This window comes from Hemibagrus wyckioides, linkage group LG01 (genome assembly GCF_019097595.1).
Source record: "Hemibagrus wyckioides isolate EC202008001 linkage group LG01, SWU_Hwy_1.0, whole genome shotgun sequence".
NCBI lineage: Eukaryota > Metazoa > Chordata > Actinopteri > Siluriformes > Bagridae > Hemibagrus > Hemibagrus wyckioides.
In genome coordinates, this window is record NC_080710.1 from 7,099,922 (window position 1) to 7,124,849 (window position 24,928).

General features: G+C 38.2%; 4 protein-coding genes across 4 annotated transcripts; 1 reads left to right on the forward strand and 3 right to left on the reverse strand.

Annotated features, from left to right (window-relative positions):
* Nucleotides 1–1,119: 1,119 nt before the first annotated feature.
* Nucleotides 1,120–5,785, reverse strand: nrros (negative regulator of reactive oxygen species). Its single transcript, XM_058402958.1, has 3 exons — nt 5,625–5,785; nt 4,447–4,543; nt 1,120–4,274 (listed from the first exon to the last, which is right to left on the reverse strand). Exons 2-3 carry the CDS (start codon nt 4,528–4,530, stop codon nt 2,319–2,321), a joined length of 2,040 nt encoding a protein of 679 aa, XP_058258941.1. The 5' UTR covers nt 4,531–4,543; nt 5,625–5,785; the 3' UTR covers nt 1,120–2,318.
* A 2,722-nt stretch (nt 5,786–8,507) lies between these two features.
* Nucleotides 8,508–13,775, reverse strand: fbxo45 (F-box protein 45). The gene is made up of 3 exons (XM_058403032.1): nt 13,297–13,775; nt 11,033–11,389; nt 8,508–9,412 (listed from the first exon to the last, which is right to left on the reverse strand). The coding sequence occupies exons 1-3, from the start codon at nt 13,585–13,587 to the stop codon at nt 9,227–9,229; spliced, it is 834 nt and encodes a 277-aa protein (XP_058259015.1). The 5' UTR covers nt 13,588–13,775; the 3' UTR covers nt 8,508–9,226.
* A 106-nt stretch (nt 13,776–13,881) lies between these two features.
* Nucleotides 13,882–16,381, reverse strand: rbis (ribosomal biogenesis factor). The gene is made up of 4 exons (XM_058403045.1): nt 16,267–16,381; nt 15,981–16,097; nt 15,585–15,701; nt 13,882–15,393 (listed from the first exon to the last, which is right to left on the reverse strand). The coding sequence occupies exons 2-4, from the start codon at nt 16,089–16,091 to the stop codon at nt 15,325–15,327; spliced, it is 297 nt and encodes a 98-aa protein (XP_058259028.1). The 5' UTR covers nt 16,092–16,097; nt 16,267–16,381; the 3' UTR covers nt 13,882–15,324.
* Nucleotides 16,382–19,930: 3,549 nt separating this feature from the next.
* On the forward strand, nt 19,931–24,060 carry LOC131360419 (carbonic anhydrase-like). Its single transcript, XM_058400882.1, has 7 exons — nt 19,931–20,110; nt 20,435–20,632; nt 21,833–21,951; nt 22,111–22,203; nt 22,333–22,399; nt 22,504–22,655; nt 23,293–24,060. Exons 1-7 carry the CDS (start codon nt 20,077–20,079, stop codon nt 23,410–23,412), a joined length of 783 nt encoding a protein of 260 aa, XP_058256865.1. The 5' UTR covers nt 19,931–20,076; the 3' UTR covers nt 23,413–24,060.
* The last annotated feature ends 868 nt before the right edge of the window (nt 24,061–24,928 follow it).

Below are 24,928 nucleotides of genomic sequence, written 5' to 3' on the forward strand. Positions count from 1 at the left end.
GCATACAAGCTAAGGTTCCCATGTCTCAGGCCTTCAGCTTTCATTAAAAAAATCCATTTTAATACAACTCTATTTGTTTTTTTTAGGTAAGGTAAGAGAAAAAGTGAGTATGGAATTAAGTAAGAAGTGGGAAAAAGTAACATGTATTATGTTTCTGACCTCTTTATGTTTCTGTCTGAATCTTCACTACAGCATCAGTTTGGTCTCTGTGGATGTTGGTCATAGCCACACAGGTCCCCACCACTAATACACACGTTATGGCCTAGATGGTTACAAAACTATTTGAAATTAAAAAGGACTTTTTGTCAAGATAATCCTAAAAAGTATACATGTTGTCTCATACACTTATTCTAATTCTAAATTTCCTAACCAAGTTTATTAAGTGTGTAGCCACAGTTGTTATTTGCTAAATCAAGGAACTGGTAGTTGCTTTATGACAGAAAGTTTAGGTGATTTTTTTGGCTCCTTAGAGAAAGAAGAACTCTTCCATAATCTGTCTTTTAATTTGACTAGTGTTGTTTTTTCTTTTGTTCTTGAAGTATAAACTGCAGACTGTGAGGTTTTTCGTGTAGGATATTGGGTAAAAAGGAAGCTTAAAAATGGCAATCTGGGGGAAGCAAATCTAAATCCCACCTCCCCACCCCCTTCTCTGAGACCTCAAACTGGGCAGTTGCTACAGAACATATTGCATTACAGGAAATGTCAGTTTCCTCTGCTGTTGGTACTTTTGCAACATACAACTCTCGGACATCCAATACCCATGTTTGCATGTGTGTGTATCTGAAAGCCACGGTGCTCCTCATGATGATCAAAAGGCATAAATAGAGCATGTGTTACTAAAATCGATGGAAAAACCAAACCACAGTATACGGTTTTATATACTGTGAGTGACACCCAGTTGACATTTTGGTTATTTGGGTTAACAGTCCATGTGTGTGCGTGTGTGTGTGTGTGTGCATATATATATATATATATATACACATATATATTTTAATACATACATGACTGCTTTACATAATCATCTACTAATTAAATACATCTATTGTTAGGATTATCCTAAAGGTGCTATTATTATGTCAAAGAATTTATTAAGTCATTGAAGTTATATCTACACAGATGTAAATGGCCAGATTTAATGACTTTTATTCAACTGTAGTTCAACTGTAATGCTTCATTATGACCTGGCACTGCTTTTAAATAAAAAGTGAGACTCAGTTTGAGCTTCATGAACGTTCTTTTGTTCTTCAGGCAGCAGTTCTGCTCAGGTTTTTGGTTTTATTAAAAAAAAAGAAAGAAAGAGAAAGAAAGACTGAATTGAAATGAATTGTAGAACTCTACTCTCAACACAATCACCAACAACAACAACAAGGCATCACCAAAACGCTAGAGGAAATCAGGCGAGAAATGCCTTTCTTTAATCCAGGGGCCAAGCAAATATTAATTAAGTATTGTGCTGTGCTCTCTAAAATTATCATTAGAATTCTACTAACTCGAGAACAATAATCCAGTCTTAAACAGGCATGAGTGTGTTCAAATTTAATATATACATTATTTCAGGTCATGTAAATACATTAAGTGAAATAATATCTCCATCTCATTTGTTTGTAAATAACGCAGTGAAGGTCAAAATCAAACACTGCTTGGAAGCTGCTTTCATTGTAGCTTTAAAATAAAGCTTGTTTGTAAAATTGAAATGAAATGTTTGTATAATGTCAAATGTACACAGAAATACTGGATAAATTTATACTGGATAAATTTCAAACTTATTGTTTATAGCAGAATCTAAAGAACGAAACATGAAAAGAGAAATGCTCTTCCTGAAACTATTTCTAAGTGTAGTAAAAGAAAACAATGGAATTAAACCTGCTTTAATTCAGTGTGACAGTACAATAATAATAATAATAATAATAATCACAAAACAGCTTGTCTCTCTTGTTGCTATTAAAATGACTACTATTTCTCAAGTCTTAATTTTGTTTTGTTCTAAATAATCACTCCTTTCATTTAATGCTTTCCCAAAACATAATCTGTGATCATTACATTTCAGTTTGTAACTTAAATTCAATTTGACCTTAAAGAACTTTGCCAGTGCCAGGTTTCTTCAGAAAAACAAATTCTCTTCAAAGTCTTTGACAAAAGCTGGCAATCATGTACGTCTGTATCCTATTTGCCAAAACATGACACTTGAATTTGTTTCATTAACCACCCCGCACCTCCCCACCACACAAAGGTGTCTTTTTTGGTTTTTAGTGTAACAGCACACTATTCACTCTTTCAGTATCTGTAGATTTATTTGAGCAGTTTTACTGTGGTGTTTTTTAATAAGTTGTGGGCTTCCAACATTTCTTTTTTATAACACGTGGCAATAGTCTTGGTCTGAAAGTCAGAAAATAAATGACAGAGACACCCGCCATTGACACACCAACAGATAAAAATAGTAGAATGTACCAGAAAATAGATTCATCTGTGCTTCTGCCCCCACAAAGGACAGAGTCAAAAAGGCTAGCTTTTAGTCTCTGCTGGTGTAAGTCTACACATGTAACCTCTAAAGAATCGGCAACATGGAGGTTTTTCGACTTCTCAAACGTCCTGTACCACTCTAACTGGCAGCAGTTGAAATTATTTCCATCCACATAAACAATCTGCACTTGTTCAGCTAGCACAGTAGCATGTTCTGGTTCAATAGTAGACAACATGTTGTCCCTCAAGTCCAGAAGCTTCAAGTTCAGTGTCATCAGCGATATAGGAAGCACTGATATTGAGTTTTTGGAGAGGTTTAAAAATTTTAACTGTTTAAATGGAGAAAAGTTAAAGTCCTGCAAACCTGTGTTGCTTAGGCCTAGGTGCTGGAGAGTCCCACTGAGACCTAATAAACAGTCTTGGCCAATGTGCAGGTCTGGGTTGTTAGACAGGTCAAGGTACGTTAGTGGTGTGCCATCGAATGTTAACGGAGGAATTTTGTTTATGTTACATCCAGCAATATGGAGCTGTTTTAATGTGGAGAGATTTGTCCAGACAGCGCAGGCTGAAGAGTTCGTGTTGCGTAGCTCTGTAGGATGGCACAAACCAACTGTGTTATAACTGAGGTCCACAATGCTGAGACTAGGAAAATTAGTGAACACTCTAGGGGGAAGCTTCTGTATGTTGTTTAAGCTCAGGTTCAAATGTGTAAGGTTATTTAGTTCACTGATTGAGCTGGAGTGTGCATGCAGTTCAGCAAGTCTGTTGTTGCTCACGTCCAGCTCATACACAGTTACAGGAAACTCTTCTCCTGTTAGATTCAGAGATTCTAAGCAGTTGCTCCTCATCCTCAGCCAGTAGAGATGAGGCATTTTCTGAAGAAAACCTTGAGGGAAGTATCTCACCTGGTTAACACTGAGATCCAGCAATTCCACAGAAGATATATCTCCATGAAGGTCATCTCTCCAAAGTTCTGCTGTAACATTGCTGGCATTTTCCCCCAAATTGTAGAACTCAACACTACTGGTCAAATTTAAAGAGGCGTTCTGTGACAGACGACTGTAAAAGCCAATATGATTGTTGGGTAGTAACAGAGTTTTAATGCGATTGTAGGTTGGAAGGAATGGAAAATACAGGAGGCGGTTATCAGACAAGTCCAGCGTCTCCAGTTCAAAGGTTTCTGTGATGTCCTGATTAGTTATGAACCATTCAATGAGGTTGTGACTGGCATTTAGTACCACCAACTGGGTCATCTCGAATTTCACAAGGCATGGCAGTGAGTTGAAGGCCAAGTTAAGCCGCCTGAGCTTTTTTAAGTGATCAAATGCGGAATCGATCTCAAACAAAACGTTATTTTCTAGATTCAGTTCTTTGAGTTGATGAAGATCTCTAAATGTGTACTCATCCAATCTCAGTAGAACATTCCTGGACAAATCCAGGAACTCGAGAGTTGTGAGGTTCTGTAAGAGTTCAGAAACCATGTCCTCTGTGAGCCCATTGCCAGAAATATCCAGAATTCGTAGCCTGGTCAATGTACCCAGAGACTGGGCAAACTGACTGTGCTCCTTGTGAAGTTCATTGTCTGCAAAATTAAGGTTCTCTATCAGAGGTGAACTGGAGAACACTTGCCCATCTACTGCATTTAAAAAGCAGTTTGCACAGCTCAACATGCGAAGGGAAGAATACCCAGAGAGGCATCCATTCTGTAATTTTAAAATGATGTTCTGATTCAAAAAAAGCTCTTCTGTTTGCTGTGGCAAGTCACTGGGAACAGATGAGAGTCTGAGGCTGTTACATATAGCTGTCCTTTGAGTCTGGAGTGAGAGACAGAGAGGGGGATATTTATTTTATAATTCACAAATTATATAAAAGAAAGCTGCAGTATACAGACCAATAATTAAAACACTCATAGCACAGACTTTCATGTCTCTTTTCCATGTAAAAAAAAAATTCAGTTCTTTTCATGTTTCTGTACATTTTACTTACCAGTGTGCAGATGGTGTGAGGGTGGCAGAGAGCTGGCAGTACAGCCACAAAGCCAACATAGAGTAGGACTCTGATAACCAGCATCTTTTCATGCTCGCTAAGGTGAAGGTAAAAGAGTCAATTAGATTAATATGCAAAAATAAAGTAATAGTAAATGCCAATCAAACCCTGAGCACTGCAGTACTCTCAATCACAGCTTTAAAAGATAACTTATTATAATATATTATCATTATTTATTGTCACTCTCTGACAGTCACTACAGGTGTAGGTGAAATTACTGTGCATGCTTTACAGATAAAACAACACAGATTTAAGAAAACGTTACTGAACAGTGTAATGGTACCCTGCAGAGGTCAATGAAACCAGGGGTTAGATCTATGTCTGTCTGTCCGTCCGTCTGTCCGTCCATCCGTCTATCTATCTATCTATCTATCTATCTATCTATCTATCTATCTATCTATCTATCTGTCTGTCTGTCTGTCTATCTATCTATCTACTATTTTACAATGGTAAAAATCACAATGTTATTATTGTTATTAATGTTATTTTTATTATTAATATTAATATTATTGTTAAGTTAATATTAACTTAATAATAACTCAATAAAATTTTTATAATTATTAGCTAGTTAGCTGGTGATGCAACCCTCAAAAACAGACAGAGGTATAAATAATGTAAATCGGACCTAATGTGTTAATGAAAACTTTAGTGGTATTGCTCCAATGAATGCATTATCATAAAACACAGTAAATAATGAGCTTAATATTAAAAAAGAAAGGAAGGGGGAAAAAAGAAAAATAGAAACTGAAGTGTCTATATGTGCGATTTATTTTACGGTTAAAGAGGTTCGCGATATTTTAAAAGCCCCTGCAAAAGATAATGACTATTTATTTATTTACTTAATTATCTATTTATTTATTTCATTTATTAATTTTTGCATGGCATAAAGCGAGCAGGATCTGTTGTAAATATAGTCAGATTTGTAGGGTATAACATTAGCGGTTATATGAAGCGGACTCGCTTCATTATGACGCGGATAGTGTTTAGGAGCAATTTGCATAGAAAGCGCAATAGGAAGCAAACTCCAGTCTACAGAATACACTCCTCATCTACAATGCATGGTTTAGATAGAGCTGAAGTGAATGGACACAGTGCACAGAGCAAAAGCTGCTTCTTACCTCGGCGGGTTGGTGGGTGTGCTCCTGCCTCTCTGCACACCATCACTACATCAGGTGTTGATGGAGAAAACTGAGCTGCTTCCTCGCCTCGGACTATCAAGTGTGTTGTGCTGGAGTGTAGAGAGGTCTATATGTATTTGCGGAAGCAAGAGTGCAACGGAAGCCAGAGTCACATGTAGAGCTGTCAAGATCGCGCAGTGAGATTCAAAGTGCACGCAAGCAAATACATCTCCATTTACACCATGCAGAGCAGTTCTGCTTCACTTACTACACTTCTGCACCGAACTCTGCAAAAACGCCCTGAAAAAGTGGGTTTGTCTAAATGTGTTTTGTTTTCTGTGCTGGACTGGGGTACAATTCTTAATTTCTGCAAGTCAAATATCACACTTCATTTTTGAAAAGTTCACATGCAAGTGCAAATACACTTCATTAAAACACACACACACACACACACACAGTTTAACAGTACACTCTTTCAGATGTAATGTGACTTCTAATTTATTTTTTAACTTAGCCTTGTTCAACAGACCACATGAATCTTTGAAAGGAAACACACCCATGTCAGCCACTACTGGTTTCACTCGTCAGATACTAGTTAAGAGGAAACCGCTGAGAGCTCACACCCTTCCTGTCGAAAGCAAGAAGCCATCACTTTATGCTACAAGATAAAAACAGTTTTCTGGCACCTTCATGCACCAGCAGTCACACTTCACACCCGTGTGAAAACTTACATGTTTGCCTCTGCAAGTGCCTAATACTACTCCACTAAACCTACATCTCTTCATGGACTTGATCTAGATCTTTGGTCTTTGTGGTTTAATTGTATACTCCTAATAATATGATTTTTAAATGTCATTAAAAAAAACACATGTATTAAACACATAACCCACAAATTCTGCTTAACCTCCTTAATGTTTCAATATATCATTTAATATAGTAGGCTTTAAAGCTGGCAAACCAAAGATGAGAGAAAGCAGTTTAATAATACACAACATCCAGTGAGACCATGGTCAGTAAGGATAAACCATTATGCAGTATTATCATTAAGCCAGAATCAGTGTATGATGTTCATTTACTTTCTATACCAGTAGCTTTGACACTAGATTTGCGCTGGATTTTGGAGCGTGTGAAGGTGTGGATTTTTCACATTCATCCACAAGAGCAGTAGTGAGGCACTGATGGCACTAATGCTGGGTGAAGAGGCCTGGAGTGCAGCAACTGGAACAGGTTTGGGCCTCTTAGCTCCAGTAAAGGGAATCTGTAATGCTAGGGAATAACATAATTCCCTATAATTGTATAATAATGTAATGCTAGAGAGTAAAGACATTCTCCAACAGGCTGGGGAAGAAACACATGTGACTGTCAGGTGTTACATACTATTTACTGTCTAATGTACATCAAATCAGCCTAAACATTAAGACCATTGACAGCAGTCATATCTTAGACAGTAAGTAAGCAGTCAGTTCTTGAGGTTGATGTGCTGGAAGCAGTAAAAATGGGCAAAAGTAATGATCTGAGTGATTTTCACAAGGCCAAAATGTGATTATGAGATGACTGTCTCAGAGCATCTCCAAAATGTAGGTCTTGTGGGGTGCTCTCTTTATACAGTAGTTAGTACCTAAAGAAGTGGTTTATGGAAGAACAATCAGTGACCTGGCAATGGGGGTCAAATGCTCAGTCTTGCATGTTGGGAGTTAAGGCTAGCCTTTGTCTTCCAATTTCACAGAAGAGCTTCTGTAGCACACATTACTGAAAAGGTTATGATCGTAAGGTGTCAGAACATACAGTGCATGGCAGCATGCTTCCTAGCCACAGAAAGGTCAGAGTGTCCACATAAGCATCAGATCTGGACCATGAAGCAATAGAAGTTTGCTTGTTCTCATGAACCACATTTTCTCTTTTAATATCGCACATTTGGCTGGGTGCATATGTATCGCTTACCTGAAGAAATGCCACCAGGATGTGCTATGGGTAGGCAAGCCAGCAGAGGCAGTGTTTGTGCAGGGTAAGCTTAGATCCTGGCATTCATGTAAATGTTATTTTACCACCTACCTAAACATTAGTGCAGATCATAGCAACAATATTCCCTAAACCTTTTTCAGCATGATTATGTTGGCTATCAGAATGGTTTGAGGAACATGACAGAAATTTCATGGTGATGACATGCCTCCAAATTTCACAGATCTTAATCCAATCGAATATCTGTGGGATGTGCTGGACAAACAAGTCCGATCCATTTAGGCCCTGCCTAACTTGCAGGACAGCTCTCTTGGTGCCAGATACCACAGCACTCCTTCAGAGGTCTTATGAAGTCCACACCTTGAGGCGTCAGGGCTGGATTAGCCACACAATTTTAGGAAGGCGGTTTTAATGTTTTGGCTGATAAGTGTTTTTATCTAGTCACTTGTGTACAATAAAATCTGACAGTTATTTATTAAACAATAAATCAAACACTTTTAAATCAACATGGAATTCTGTTTTAAAGACTAGTTGTAAAATATACGTATATTTTTTTTTAAGTCATTAACCAACCATTTGCACTCAACTTTAATTGTTCCCATACTCTTCCTGTACTGTATTTAAAAAGTGAGCAGCAATCCCCGTTTCATCACATTAACACAATCTTACATTTTCACCTACCTTTTAAATTTTCATTAAACAGTGCTCCAATTTCTAAAAGCCTATTCCACACTCTTTCAGCCTCTTGCTGCTGTATGTGGAGTGCCTTTGTATGCATACACACTAGAACAAGTACAGAAGGTATAGTTAGTAAATTTGATAAATGTGAATTAGATACCACCTTGTGGCAGTAAAAATATTGTCACTTTATATATTCATTATAATATGTATATATAAATAAAAGAACATTTCAACCAGACTGTATACTTTAACAGACTGGCACCATATAGTTTATTTACCGGCCCCATAACCTCGGTGATAACAAGGATAAAACCTAATAAATTAATATCATACACTAGTACATCACAATTAAGTATTCCAGAAACGTGACAATTGCTTTTGGACTTCCTGCACAAAAACCAATGGCAACAGACAGCTTCAACTACACTGCATGCAAAGCACTAACTCTAGTGAAGCAGTCTTGTATTTAAGTTAAAAATGGTTGAGCTGCGTAGAGGTAATTGGAACATCGTTTTTGGCATGTCGTTTGCCTACATATGGATTGCATTTGTGGTGCAGAGTATAATTCTAAAACCATCCAGTTATTGTATAAATGCAATACTTACAGTCCCTCATCGCTGTAATGGTTTAGAAATGCATTCTGTGACTGTGGTTAACGGTTCAAACCTGCCACTGAATCAGGCTGGATTAATTATCTATAAATGAGACATAGTCCAGTGTCTTCATAAATTACATTAAAATCAGCTTTAAAAACAATTGTCCTTAGCCATCCAGAGACTCCCTTAATCCACAGAGGCATGCTTTGGAGAGTCTCACCCCATAATCCCGGTTTATAATCTGCACATTTCTGCCCAGATGAATCTCTCACAGGCTCTCACACTGTGGACTGCTCAGAGTCATTATTTTGCCATCTGGATGTCTCCTTGGCTTTTGATTTCATTGGCATGGCACCGAGATGCTCCTCAGCCGTCTAGAGGTTTTCCAAGGTACACCATCGTGACTTCCGTGTTACCATAAACAGCCGAAACAGCAGGGAAGAGGCAGGTTTTGGGCAGTCCCCTGAACGCCACGCCAAGAAACTCGAACCCTCGCTCGAACGCCAGCGTCTTGTCATCCATGTCTAGAATCACACGTATTCGCTCTCCTATCTGGAACATAAAAAAATAGCCAGTAAGATTTTCAAAGAACATTCAGTATAAAATATGGTATATTCTTGTGAGCTAAGGGGTGTTAAGATTATCCATGCTGTAAACTCTGCCTACACGCTGTGTCATCATCACATCATCATCACAATAAGTAGCAGCTGTAGTGTGGGTACAGTACTAAACATGTTTTAGAGAGAAAGAGAGAGAATTCATCATCAGGTAATGTATAATATGCACAGTATATAGCCTTCAGTACTATCCATGGTGTCCTGCATCTGCTGGGGGTCTTGAAATCTGCCTCGTCCACAGATTAGGGGGTCCTTCCTTTTCTCTCTTTCTAATCCCTTCATTTGATTTTTTAAAAATATAATAATTAACAAAAATATTAAAATTAAACGGCGGCACGGTGGCACATTCGCCTCACACCTCCAGCGTCCTGGGTTCGAGTCTCGCTCCTGCTCACTGTGTGTGTGAAGTTTGCATTTTCTCCATGCTTGGTGGGTTTCCTCCAGGTGCTCCGGTTTCCTCCCACAGTCCAAAGAGACATGCTTCTAGGCAGATTGGAGTCTCTAAATTGCCCGTAGTATGTGATTGCGTGAGTGAATGAGAGTGTGTGTGTGTGCCCTGCGATGGGTTGGCTCTCTGTCCAGGGTGTATCCTGCCTTGACGCCCGAAGATACGCTCCACGTGACCCGAGGATAGATCAGATAAGCGGTACAGACAATGAAATGAAAAAATTTCTTTGCAGCACAACACAATCATCCAACACTACTACAGTATTCTTCACTAGGTTTAATTTTAAAACAAGTCACTACAATATTAATAACATTTATCAGATAATCTATTACAGCCATGCCAAACCAAAGAAGACACTCAACTTAATGGCATTCTGGACATCTTTATCTGGTTCCATACAAATTTGCAAATATATGACCTATGACCTGTGTGCACAAGGAGAATCATTTTCCCTGTGTTGAATTGACTCCTTTGGTGTTCACTTCAAGTTCTGACTCTGTGTGGGACTGACTTTAATGAAACAATGACAGTATGATGACTAAATGACTTGACACAAATATATTTTAAATATATATTATTTATACTATGAAAATTAAACAATGTAGCCTTTATCAACATGACTGAGCCAAAAAATAGTTAAATTATTTAATAGCTAACTGACTAAAAGAGCATTGTTACTGGCTGCCCAACACTGCATAATGCATAATTAACTGTGTTTTAAAATGAAAAATATTGGTTGTGATGACTGAAACTGTGTTCATGTTCAACATATCGTGTTGTCATCCAAAGTATTAGTTAAAAATATAAAAACTAATGATCAGATTGTAATAATTTTAAATATCTTTGTAGATGTTTTCCATCTTGCTTACATAATCACTCTCCATTATTATTAAAAGAAAATCTTCTGGAAGATTTCGCATATTAAATCAGATAAATGTTATTAGGTGATGGTGTTATAACTATCAACAACAATTCTTTGATTTTGGAACTACAATGTTTTGAAAGCTAGTTCCTTCATTTAACTCACAGTAGACAGACATGCACAGAGCAAATGCTTACATAAATAACATCAATAACTGGCTCATGGGAGGAATTTTGCCAGCTTACCTGGTACTTGGGTGCGTTATTGCACTGTGGGAAGTTTCCATTGACCTCGCCGTTGTGAAGCAGGTTATTATCAACAAGATTCCAGCCCCAGCTCTGATCATCACTCCCCAGCAGTGCAACATAGCCCTGGCACTGCATGGGCGCCCTTTTGGTCGCGATACCGATCACTGCCACCGTGCCTAAGGGCCCCTCCCACCAGATTTCCCAGGCATGTCTGCCCTCCGTGAAGCCGATTTTTGCACGAGCACCATCAGTACTCTGAGCAATCGGGTTACGATGGAGTGTGAAGCCATTTTTCTTAATATACACGTTCCTGGAGCAGTCGTGGGAGCTCAGTGCATGCTGAAATGACTTCAACTGTGGAGACAACAGAAAAAACAGAGAAAGAGTGGGTTTTTTTTTTCAGCATCCACTATGTTACACTTCATTTATGCTTCAGAATATTTATTAATAATTTATTAATAATTAATTATTATTAATAATGATTATTTATGGTTAGAAAACTGTTTGATCTCATTACCTAAGGTTTTCAATGTTTAAAATAGAGCATATTTATATACTTGTTGCATAAGGCAATAATAATCTTAATCTCATGTAACTTTCTGAAATCTATTTTTTGACTGGAAGGAAATTTGGTCCTTTATCGTGAAGAGCACAACATGGATGGATGGATGGATGGATAGATAGATGGATGGATGGATAGATAGATGGATAGACAGATAGATAGAGACAGATGGATGGATGGATGGATGGATGGATGGATAGATAGATAGATAGATAGATAGATAGATAGATAGACAGACAGACAGACAGACAGACAGACAGACAGACGGCCGGACGGCTGGATAGATAGATAGACGGCTGGCCGGCCGGCCGGACGGCTGGATAGATAGATAGATAGACGGACGGACGGATAGATGGATAGATAGATAGATAGATAGATAGATAGATAGATAGATAGATAGATAGATAGATAGATAGATAGATAGATGGATGGATGGAGGGATGGATGGATGGATGGATGGATGGATGGATGGATGGATGGATAGATAGATACTTTATTGATCCCGAAGGAATGCAAGGTCTACATCTTTTCTGAGGAAGTGGAAACTTAATAAGCCGTGTTGCTTTACTAAAATGAGTTTCAGCTCAGAATGTAACCGTATTTAAAATCACTGATAATTAACTGGGACAAAATATATGAAAATATAACATCAGTACTGCACAGCTATCGTATGCATCATTAGTACTTGACACTGATCGACTCTAATGTTACTCCATAGCACAGGTAGTTAATTAAACATTAATGTATAATTCTACTTTTTTTTAACAAGTTAAATAATATTTTTAAAAAATGCTGTTAAAGAAGGTGACTCTGTGGCTCTTCACTGTTTGTAAATGCAGGGTCACTGCGCTGCTGCCATTTTAAATACTGAGAGCCAAAGGAAGTTCTCATGTCTTCTCACCCTCAACTGTGAGCAACTATACTTAATGAAAATGGTAAAAAAAAAAAGAAAGAAAAAAAAAAAAAGAAAGAAAAAAAAAGAAGCAGCTAAAAGCTGTTGCTGAAATGGATTAAAGCAGCACACATTTTGTCCTGTGTTCCTACAGAAACTGATATCAAAACAGCTGGAGTGAGCCAGATAGATGGCTGATGTAAGAAATGCCTTGATCCTGACGTTTAAGGTTTATAAAGAAAATAAATTCTTGTTAATCTTATTCCAGGCCAAATAATCCGAGCATCCCCCAACACACACACACACACACACACACACAAACAAGTAGACCATTTCTTCTTGCTACACTGCAGAGATTCAAATATATTCTATCTTGTTACATTATTCTGGAATTTGTCTGTGGTCTATTCGCTGAAAACGTCTCGAGAAGGTGTTAAAATGACCGGATCTGCGTCTTTAGTGCAGTGACGTCGTGTATATGAAACACGGTCTTATTGATTCTGTACTATTTACAAGTGACGTCATGAATAAGATGCGCTTCTTCATCTATATCTCAGCGGTACACTGTGTAATGTGTCTAAAACAATGATATATATATATATATGCATATGGCATTCTTTTCTGACTTTGATATAAATTTCATGCACAAACAGTTACTACAACAGAGGGACCACTAGCTACAAATCCGTGTAGCCTGAATGCTAAGTATTTATGAAGCGACTTGCGGTCACGGTGTAGTCAGATGATGCAGAACATCATGAGAATAAGAAGCTAGAGATTAAAAATGTTTGTGTTTTTAAAGCTTACTTTTCCTTTGTATGTGGCGAGGTTGCAGAGAATATCGGAGCGCAGCGCCTCTTCGCTGAGTAAGCGCGTGCACTGGCTTCGCCATACCTCGCTATTTTCATCCGCCAAGCAGTTGTTCCAGTGCCAGCAGACCAGCGAGCACCGCATCAGGTCCGATAAATCCAGATAAGAGAAAATGTGCTCCAGGACGCGGCTCGGCAGCCGGCCGGCGACCCCCGAAGCCCCACATGCCGCGCCCGAGCCAGAGACGCCCGCGCTCGCGGCAGCAGCAGCAGCGGCCACGCCGGACATGTCGAGCTGGAGCTCCGCTGACAGGACTCGCTAATGCTAAGCGCAAAAGTGCCGAACAGCAGCCGGTATCGAGCTACCGGAGCCGGTCAGGACCAAGCCTCGATTCGTGCAAACACATTTGGGCCGGGAGCGGCTAACCGAAACCATCCACTGTGTTTGTAGGGAAACTAGCAAATCTTGGTACCATTGTAAGGTCCTGGTAGGGTGTAGGCTAAAATACACCGAACTGTACAATTGTATGTAAAAACCATACGTGAAATACAGCTGTAATTATATATTTATACACAATTATAATTCTCTTAATGATTTTTATTCACATATATGGTGTTCGGAATTAATGCAACACTGTTGTTTCTTATTATATTACATTCCTTTAAGGACCTGGTTAACGATGACGTCTATATTATTCAGGTCGTTCTTCAGCGGCAGAGGGCGCCACGAGGTTTATACACAAACTAATAACCACGAATGATCATCAGTAGGGTTCAAACTTCTCTAGTTCATAAGACACAAGAATATAATTAAAAATACTAGTGAATAAAATACATGCTTTTGCAAGACATTTCATTTTTACTTTCAGCAAACATGCCGAGATCTAAACCCCTGATAACTGATAGGAAACAGATTTATTACAGGATTTTATGATTTAATAGTATTTAACAGGATCATGATACTCATATGACAGACTCAACATCCACCCCAGTCTTCTCAGGGCTTCAAAAACTTCAACCAATTTCAGGCCACACAAAATTTCAGGCTGTTTTGACCCAAGACGTTCATTCTTTCTTGGACAAAGTGGCTATCCATAGTGTGTAACAGTTTAGAAGAGTTTACTTAAAGCCTCTCTCACAAAAAGAGTATGTCTTGGAGCAGTTCCCTCACTCACTCCATGGGGCACATGAGTTCATCAGGGCAATTATTTTATTATTACCCTTGTCTAAATAGAGACTGTTTGTGTGTGGTCATCACCGCTGCTTACAAATGGACTGGACACTCAGCCACTACACTGATGTCCCATGGTGAGTGTAGGAAATAATATTTTATTGCCACTGTGAGACCTTATCGAAGGTCTTGCCACTTGCCTGAGGGGGTGAGACACTGTGTTCACAGAAAAACACTTATCTCTGTAACTAGAGTTCTGCAGACTATAAAACACTGTATCAATGCCTTAATAAAGCATTCTTTAACAAAATTTTGACCATCACAAGTGCTGTAAATTTACACTGAAGCTACACCAATTCCAGTTATCTCCATCTGTACATTTTATTGTAACTATCATGAATTTCCAGTTTGATGGTTTGAGTGTTAAATATTAAACATCAATTGAAAATCTGTACAAATGTTCATTCTTACCCATTACTCCATTTACTAAGCAGACCTTCATCATCAAATTGTTCTTGGGACAATGACAAAAATACAGACAAAAACCTGAAACCCACATTTGTTATAGAGACCAGTTAATCTATTTGTAATTTAAAAAAACACAACACAAAATGCTAATTCAGAAGCATGCTCCTTTTGAGAACCTGCTATTTGGGATACACTGACATTCAGTTGTCAGTTGTTTATCAATATGCAGATTAACACATTTATTATATGATCTGAATCTTGAGATCATTTCCCTATACATGGCGTATTCATTAGACACAGAGCTCAATTTCGATTACTTGGCTTCATGTAATGTCCATAAGGCACTCAGATCTTGTTCATATGGTAGATCACATATGACTTTGTTCTCTACAATTGAGAGAAAAGTTGTGCAGCTCCATCCACATTCACTGATTCCTGTACTTTCTCCCTTGAAATCTGCAAAACACATTTTGAACAAATTTTCAGTCAGCTGTGATGATGTTACACGACTGTAATTGAACTTTATTGACTATTGACCATTTAGTTCTTGAGGGTTGTGAAACCCAGAGGTTTGTTTCTCCTCCTGCCAGCACACAAATGTCACAATGATCAACAGTATTGTGTAAAAGACATGATAAAGACATTACCTGTGTTTTCCCTGTCGATTCTTTGGCTGTAGATTTTGAAACACTTTTCATGTCCCTCTGCACCTCCGAGAAAATCTGATTCAAGTTCTCCACTTTCTCTTGTTTCAGTGTGTTTATCTTGTCAAAAAGGGAGCAATGTGTTAAATTATAGTTCGGAAATCATTACTAATCACTTGTAAAGAAACCCACAGAAAACAAAAAGCAGATAATACTGAAAATCCACTTTATTCACAAACTAACACATGGAGCATCCTGGGAAATAATCACACCCCATTGAAAAAATTTTTGTTCTTACACGATTAACTTATTCTTTCTTACAATTCTAGTCAAAAAATCCACAGCTGAATAATAATCCTGTCAAACAAATCAACTTTTATAACTATGAAAAGTGCTTACATGTTTTAATGAAGACTTCACCGGCTTTGTTTTGGACTTGGGCTTGGACTGTTTGTTAGCCACTTGAAAGACATTCTGATGTTTTTTCCCCTTCTGTTTATTTTTCGCCATGATTTCCTGAAAAATTGACATTAGCAAATAGAAATGAGTGAGAATGTAAACAGACATTTGTAGACGCGCAGTTAAAGAGAGACTACAGTGAAGCCTGAAGTACAGAGGATGTGTTTACATGTAAAGATAAACAGAAACAAAAAGAAAGAAAGGTGTGAGACATCTTAACACTTACAGTAGATATTCTTCTTAATACCGTCTCAGCACATGGACTTAAAGAGACAGGCTCTAAACATCTTCTTCTACTGTTTACTGTGAGCTGGGGAGTAAAGAGCAGTACTGCCCCCTGCTGATGGACACTCAGCTACTGACCAGTGAGGAGGGGGTCCTGTCACTCCAGCTTTACAAAACAAAACAAAACAAAACACACTTATTAAACACTGCTCAAAAAAATTAAAGGAACACTTTTTAATCAGAGTATAGCATCAAGTCAGTTAAACTCCTAGGATATTGATCTGGTCAGTTAAATAGCAGAGGGGAATGTTAATCAGTTTCAGCTGCTTTAATGTTCATGAAATAAACATGTGCACTATATGGGCAACAATGAGATGACCCCCAAAATAGGAATGGTTTACAGGTGGAGGCCACTGGCATTTGTTTCCATACTCCATCATTTCTGACTGTTTTTCACTAGTTTTGCATTCTTAATATATACCAGGTTGCACCTCAGACTGTCCAGGATCTCAGTGATGCCCTGGTCCAGATCTGGGAGGAAATACCCCAGGGCACCATCCGTCCTCTCATTAGGAGCATGTCCAGACGTTGTCAGGCATGCATACAAACACGTGGGGGCCATACATATTTTGATTTTCGGGGTGTCTTTGAATTCAGCCCTCTGTAGGTTGATGATTTTCATTTCAAATGATGTGACATCCTTTCATTCCTAACACATTACCCAGTCCATATCAGTAAAGATATCCAGCATGATATTTTTCCTCATTGAGATCTGATGTGTTTTCAAAGTGTTCCTTTAACTTTTTTTGAGCAGTATACATTTCCCTTGTTGTATAAGTGATTAAACGGTGCTCTTAACACAGAGATCTGTAATGTAAGGAGTGAAACATGACTTGTCATATTAACAATTTGGTAATTTATCAGGAGGTGGTGTGGTGCAGCCGTGGTGTGAAATAAAGTTACTGTAACCACCCAAAGTTATTTTTTTTCAATAACAGCATGCCCTGATGTCTTTTATTCATTGTATAACACAACAATTACAATTTTATTATTAATAAAAGAATAACACTCATACTCATTAGTTTATAGTTACATTGGAACATTCACAAAACAATTTAGTTTCTGTTATCAGTTACAATAGTTAATATAGCTGTCCTTCCATCACAAGCCTCCTTTTTTCTCTTTTTATAAAGTTAATAGTACCTGTTACTGAGAAACACTTACTCTGATAAATTAAAATCAGATACAAAACAGTATAAACTATATATATATATTTTTTAGCTTATTAGACTGAAGATCAAATGACACTCAATCCATCCAGTCTAAAGTGTAAAATTAGACACAATACAATATGGCCCTAAGTATGAAGTCACCAGACCATCAAACCCTCCATCAAATTGTTGACACGAAATTAAAAGAACAAGATTGTACACAATGTCTTTGAATACTGCAGCATTTACTCCAGACTGGTTCCAGCATGACAACGCCCCTGTGCACAATGTGAGCAATGTGAGCTCTATTTATTACAAGGTTTGCCAAGATTGGAGTGGAAGAACTCGAATGTCCTGCTGAGAGTCCTGACCTCAACCCCACTGAACACCTTTGGGATGAACTAGAGCACAGACTGCACCTCAGACCTCCTCATATCCAACATCAGTGTCTGATCTCACTAATGCTCTTGCAGCTGAATGATCACAAATCCCCACAGTCATGCTCTGAAATCTAGTGGAAAGCCTTTACAGAAGAGTGTTGTTATAACAACAAAGCAGGGATTAAATCTGGAATGGGATGCCAAAAAGCACATATAGGTTTGGTGGTCAGGTGTCCACAAACATTTGGCTATTTGATGTAATTTACTTTAGTATGTGAGCTTCATTATTTACAACATTCTTTAGGCTACACTGTTTTGATTTGAAATGAACACAGTTTATAATCGCCTGTGATAATTTTGAAACATATTTATCCCTCAGTTAGGCAGTACAAGCATATATCTGTAAGTAATTATCAATGTTATTAATTTTACAATCTCAATATATATCATTATTTACTCTATAATGTGTGCAATTCTCTTAGTAAATGGTTTTAAATGATTTCTACTGGGAAGAATGCATACTCGTTTATATAGCAAAATATGCTGATTGAGTATGTGCATGGATATTTTGTTTTTACTGCATGTATATTGTATATATGACCAAAAGTATGTGGACACCTGACCATCACATCTATGTGTAATTGTTAAACTTCCCACTCCACAGCCGTGGGCAGTAATATGTATTTGATCCCCTCTTTGCTGCTATATCAACCTGATTTTTTTTTTCCAGAAGGCTTACTAGTAGATTTTGTAGCATGACTGGAGATTTGTGTCCATTCAGCTACAAAGCGGTTGTGAGGTCAGGTGGTGATGTTGAGTAAGGAGGCCTAGGAGAACAATCAAGGTCAGCGACATATAACAGTTATGGATAGCCACACCTCTTATTGACTGGTCCCTCATTTCTTCATGTCCTGAGGTTACACCCCTGTCTGTTTCAAAATCAAATTATGTGAATTTACATGGCTAACTGTACGGATTAGCATAGTTTTTGAATAGCAGAGCCATGTTGTAACACAGTGTTTACAACATGCCTCCTGTACACCACTGAGATTCAGACCTGACTGCTCAACTCTGCATATAGAAACTCTGTAGGATTACAACAGAGAGATTATAGATTAAAATGATACTAAATTTGTCCCATGTTTTTGTCGGTATAGTAACCAGTAAATACAGGATGATTTGTCATACCAGTGTGGAAACTACTAAATAAAGTGTGTTACAGCTTGCCCAGGGTTAGGATGTGCCCTTCTCTCCCCTACTGGAGGAGTCCAAGACAACAATACAGTCAGAGCAGAACATTTCTGATCTGCTATAAATCTTTCACCATTTGCAAACTGTCTAAATGTTAAAAGATTTGAAATAACTAAAACAAGTAAATACAGTTTTGTACTTCAGATTATTATTATTAATATATATATAGAAAGTGTATGATTTAAGTATATGGATATGTGTTCAAATCATATACTTTCTATATTTAAAAATATATTTTGTCCTGACAAAATAGCCTGTAGGCTTGAATAAATGTGTTTACACTACAAAAAAGTGTTTCACTGTTGAAGTTACTGTCCACACACTCACTGCTCTCTGACACTGCTGTGGGTTAGATTACTTGTTAAAATGGGAAATTGCGCACATTGCTAAGGTCGAGAGCTGACATGTCGCTTCACCAGCAGATGGCATTAATGACTGCTTTAATTTTTGTCAAGAGGGTCAGTGATTAGTCCGTTCATTCACTGCAAAGCAATTTGACTATTAATTTCACACTCAAGTGCTGCAGTGACGACTGTGCGTTTTTTAGGACAGCCAAGAAACAGTAGAACAGTAGACTACGAGTGTAGTAACTGAAGGCTTAGTAAAGGCTTATAAAGCAAATGTGGACAGTGGGATGAAAATGACCACGAAATATAAGCGTTGAAGGTCACAGCCTTTACCCATCTGTACAGAAACAGAACGAAGCGCAGTTTGCAGAGAGACGGGGGTGGGGGCAGAGAGAGAGAGAGAGAGAGAGAGAGAGAGATGTGTCATCATCGATTGCGCTAGTGCCTCCTCCTCCTACTGATTTTGCCTGTGTGTGTGTGTGTGTGTGTGTGACCACTCCAGTGAGAGGAACGTTTTTGGTGATCGCTATATAAAGCGCGCCGCGTCTCATCTGGGTCACTGGCGCTTTACGCACTCGAGCCATCGCAAGCGGAACCACTTCAAGCCGATTATACTGTGACAATGCCTAACGAATGGGGATACGGAGCGAATAACGGTAAGGCTCTATCAGCTCTTCACATCACCGAGGAGTGAGTGCACGAATGAATAGAGGAATGAAAGATTCCCGTGCACTGACGGCGCATCATGTTTCTGTGACCTTGTTCACGCACCATACACGATACAGCAAAACCTCTCCATGTCGCATTCACACCCGCAGTGCTGAATTCACACCCGCAGTGCTGAAATACCTTCACAGTGCTCATTTTGTCCGGATGGGTGCTATTTTATAAAGGCCATATTTAACATTAGGAATTGTCCCGTGTGTCTTAGTAATTGCATCAATGCTATACAGAGCTGAATCTCTCATTTTCCACTGCAGGACCAGACACGTGGCATGAGAAGTTTCCGATAGCTAACGGACCCCGGCAGTCTCCCATAGATATTGTGCCTAGTGAGGCTCAGTATGACCCAGAGCTCAGGCCACTCACACTGCGTTATGATCCATCAGTCTCACTGGACATCATCAACAACGGCCACTCCGTCCAGGTCACTTTCGCAGATGACGAGGACAAATCAAGTAAGTGCATTAAGCTTTAGACCAGAAATGGCACCAAACTGCATTGTTGTGTTAATCATGTTTATTTAACCTCTACTTTTTAAATACTACCAATTAAGTTCAAATTAAAGTTGTATTCATCACATAGGAAATCATACACAGTTCGACATGTAGTTGCCAGCTATTGTTAAATTAAGACTTTTATATTGATTGATTTAGATCTGTACATGTTGTAGTGTTTGACTCTTGCACCTATTAACACTATAAGTATAGTGATTCAGCACAGTGAGAGTTAACTCAGTACTGTAGGTATTAATGCAGCGCTAGGGATTTTGCTGTGTGCCTTGATGTGAGGATGTGTCTAAAGGGACTTTAGCAGCTATTTCAGTTTTCCAGGATAGAATTTATTTGTAAAAATCTGGACTATGAGTGCATAATGCATGCAATCTACACATCAGTTTGAGACTGACCTGAATTGGCCAAAATAATTATGATTATTTAATGAATCCTGTGATTCATCAGCATCAGTCATCTGGAGTGTATGAGGTCAGAATCCTCATAATACAAAATAAAATATTTAGTGGGTTCATTTGTATATCATGGGCTATTGAGATGTCAGCACTGCAAAGGTCACTACCTGTAAATAAAGACATGTCTGTAATTTAAGACACCTGAAAAAAACAGGATCCTGCAGATGATGAGTAGTTATTCCTGTGTGTCTATGAGCGTCATGTAGTCATATTTTCCCAACACTCAAATGCCCTAATGGGGAAGTGTAAACGACACACAAGGCGACGCACAAAAGGTCCGAGTGAACTTTTGACTCATACCCTGTTAAACATTAAACACTGCACCACATAAAAATGTGTCATGGAAGGAATTTCCTGAGCACAATGATAACTGTTTCAAACAAATTTGTTGGGGAAACAACATACGATTATTGGACTGTAAAGTGTCAGAGACACACACATTGTGTTATCTGGGTAAATAAATCATAATATATTCACATGAATGTGTTTGCGTGTTAGGGGATGGTAGTGGTGCTAGAATCATTTCTCCATTCTCTTGAATTTGTGTTTTTCTCTAACTGTTGATGGTTGTAATTAAGGCAGATTTACGTTTATTTCAATTACATGGAATCTTTTACAGATTCTTCTTGTCACATGTTAAATCACAGTTTAAAATTTTTTTTTTTTGTGTGTTTTGTGCATGCATCATCAGCTCTGACCAGAGGGCCAGTAACTGGCACCTATAGACTTAAACAGTTCCATTTTCACTGGGGATCTAGTGATGATAAAGGCTCCGAGCACACAGTTGATGGAAAACTGTACCCTGCTGAAGTATGTACCTTCCATATCCTACTCCATATCCTAGCACCTACACAAGGTTACAGTAGATTTTTCTCTATCTGTTTGTTCCATGCAGAATATCTATACAGTTTAGAAACAGTTTTAGAACTTTGGAAAGACCTAGGCTACAATGTGGGTTTTGTTCTCTAGCTTCATCTAGTTCACTGGAATACTACATATCCCAACTTTGGAGAAGCTGCTAGCAAATCTGATGGCCTTGCTGTGGTTGGAGTCTTCTTGGAGGTCCACACTTAAAAACTTTTTATTGCTTTATTCTAACTGAAAAACGGAACATGAGATAAAACACTGTAGCATAAAGGACATCTCTATTGTGTTTCAAAAGTGTTCATTTCTATATTTGATCTTCAACAGATTGGTAATGAAAACCCTCAACTCCAGAAGGTTCTTGATGCACTGGAGGCCATTAAAGCAAAGGCAAGTTCTTTTACATTTCTGCAGAACCTTTATGTGAAGCGCTGATTTTGTAGATTAATTCTGAGATAAGCTGGCTAATCATGATTTTCTGGCTTTCCTCCCAGGGAGCACAGACTACATTTGCAAACTTTGACCCTACTTTGCTGCTGCCTAGCACACTGGACTATTGGACATACGATGGCTCTTTGACCACACCCCCACTGCTCGAGAGTGTTACATGGATTGTCTGCAAGAAGTCAATCAGTGTTAGCCCTGCACAGGTCCTGTCCATTTCAATAACATATTACACATTGGACCAACTATATACTGGGAGTTTAGATCCTGAATAAATCTATTTGGAGTATAATTATACTCAGTGGATTTTAACCAGACTGACCACTGGCGTCATCTTAGTGCTGGAGTTGTTTGAACAGTTCTAGACTATTTAGCGGCTCATTTTTCAGTCTGTTTTCTTGTCCATGTGATTTACATTTACAGCATTTGTCAGACACCCTTCTCCAGAGAGACATTTCAGCTCATTTTTTTATACAACTGAGTTACCACTTCCCCGTGTGATCTGCTGGTCTCTTGTAGTCTGCTGCTCTCTCAGGCGTGTTGCACCGTTGTGAAAGTTCACACTTCCCAGAGAAATGTCATGATGGCATGAATTGATTTTTGCATCCTTGTGCTTTGAATATTTGAATTAACTTTTCATTTGCTGCTGTTGGATTTTTTGAACTGCTTACATTAGATACTACACCAAAAAAAATAAATCAGATTTATGAGTTGCACTTTGTGTGAACATTACGATTTAATACATGAATACTCTAATATCAGATATTAATCTTTTAGTTTATCTCACTCTCTCTTTAATTATATATTGATTATATTGTGTTTGTTTATCTTTTTGGAAAACAGATGGAGAAATTCCGTGGCCTGCTCTTCTCGACGGAGGAGGAGCCTGAGTGCAATATGGTGGATAACTATCGCCCACCACAGCCTCTGAAAGATCGAAAAGTCCGCACATCTTCCGCATAAGCTGCTCTGAAGTCTTAAGCTTGCCCCTGACCTCTGTCATGTTGTTATGTTTTTTACATTATAATATTTCCCTGCCATCTGGCAAAAGCACTACTGAGTCTTTGCTTTTTTGCGCTCCGCTTTTTATAAATATAGTCAGAAGAAGATTAATTTGTACATTGTGGGTATGGTGCCCGGCCCATCTTAATTAAGATTCATCAAAACATACACACAAGCAACCCAAAAGTCCAACTCCATGCTGCAGGAATATATTAAAAATGAAGTGGGCTATCAGTCATAATTACCACCAAGAGTCTCTTCAGCTTGCTTCAGGATCCTGCAGCTTCACAAAAAAAAACACCACAAGATCCCTAAAAACTCTCTTTTCACAGATATAGCATACTATGCAAGGCCTTCGATAATGCAGTGTTCTAAAGTAATGACTGTTCCAGGTTTCTTGGAGAACTTCATATAGTTCTTCTTCTTGGTCGAAGAAGATGAAATCTAATTTCTGATTCTACTGACATGAATGCAGTAGGCAATGTAAGAAAAAAAATATTTGCAGAGTACTGTATGTGTGTCATGGCATCATACCTACACTGAGAAACACACACCTACACGTATGATATCTTAACAACTCTCTCAGAGGAGCAGCGTGCTGCTTAATGCTGGCGGATCCTCAAAACTGAAGTTTGTTTTGAATTTGATGTCTTCAGGAGCAGCTTAGAATGAACTGTGATCTTTTTGTGTGAGTGTATGTTGTATATGTTCACATGTAGTGTATGTTCATATCTAATGAACACAGATGCTGCTGAGGTGTCCTTAAAGGAAGGGCTAATGCAAAAAAACCCATAGAGATACTATTTTACTACAAGCCAGTCAGCTCACTGAAACATGTTCATTCAGCAAAATATTATGTTTTTAAGGTTTCCTTCCTTTTCTCACTTTGACACATGAAATCACGGGACCAGAGAATTTGTGGTGATTAGTTGAAGTGAAAGTGTCAGATGTGTTGATTGTATTAGATTTGAAATGTATGTGATACAATGATATTTAGGATATTTTAGGACTACATTATTCTAAATGCTAAATTATTAGAAGAGTTTAATGAAATGTTATACATAAATTATATGTTTTAATGTCAGCTTTTGTGCACTAAATAAGAGAGCTAATAAAAAAACCAAATAACTTGTCATATTGAACTGTTTCAGATTTATATTTATATTAATTCAAATATTGAAATAAAAAGCTTAGCAAGTCATGCTTAAACTCATAACGTGTGGCAAATGTTTTTCACAGTAGAAAAAACTTGTATGCTTGATGGCATCGAATAAAAGTGGATAATAAAACACTACACACTCCAGTGTATGGGTGTAACACACTCCTGTTACACTCACAGGATCATGTGATGCTGAAATGAAAAGATAAATCTTGGCAGATCATGTGAATGTTGTTGGTTGCTATAAGACATTGAAGGTAGAATGTGATCCAGCTACCAATAACATTGATGTGGAAAAATATCGACATTTTTTACTCG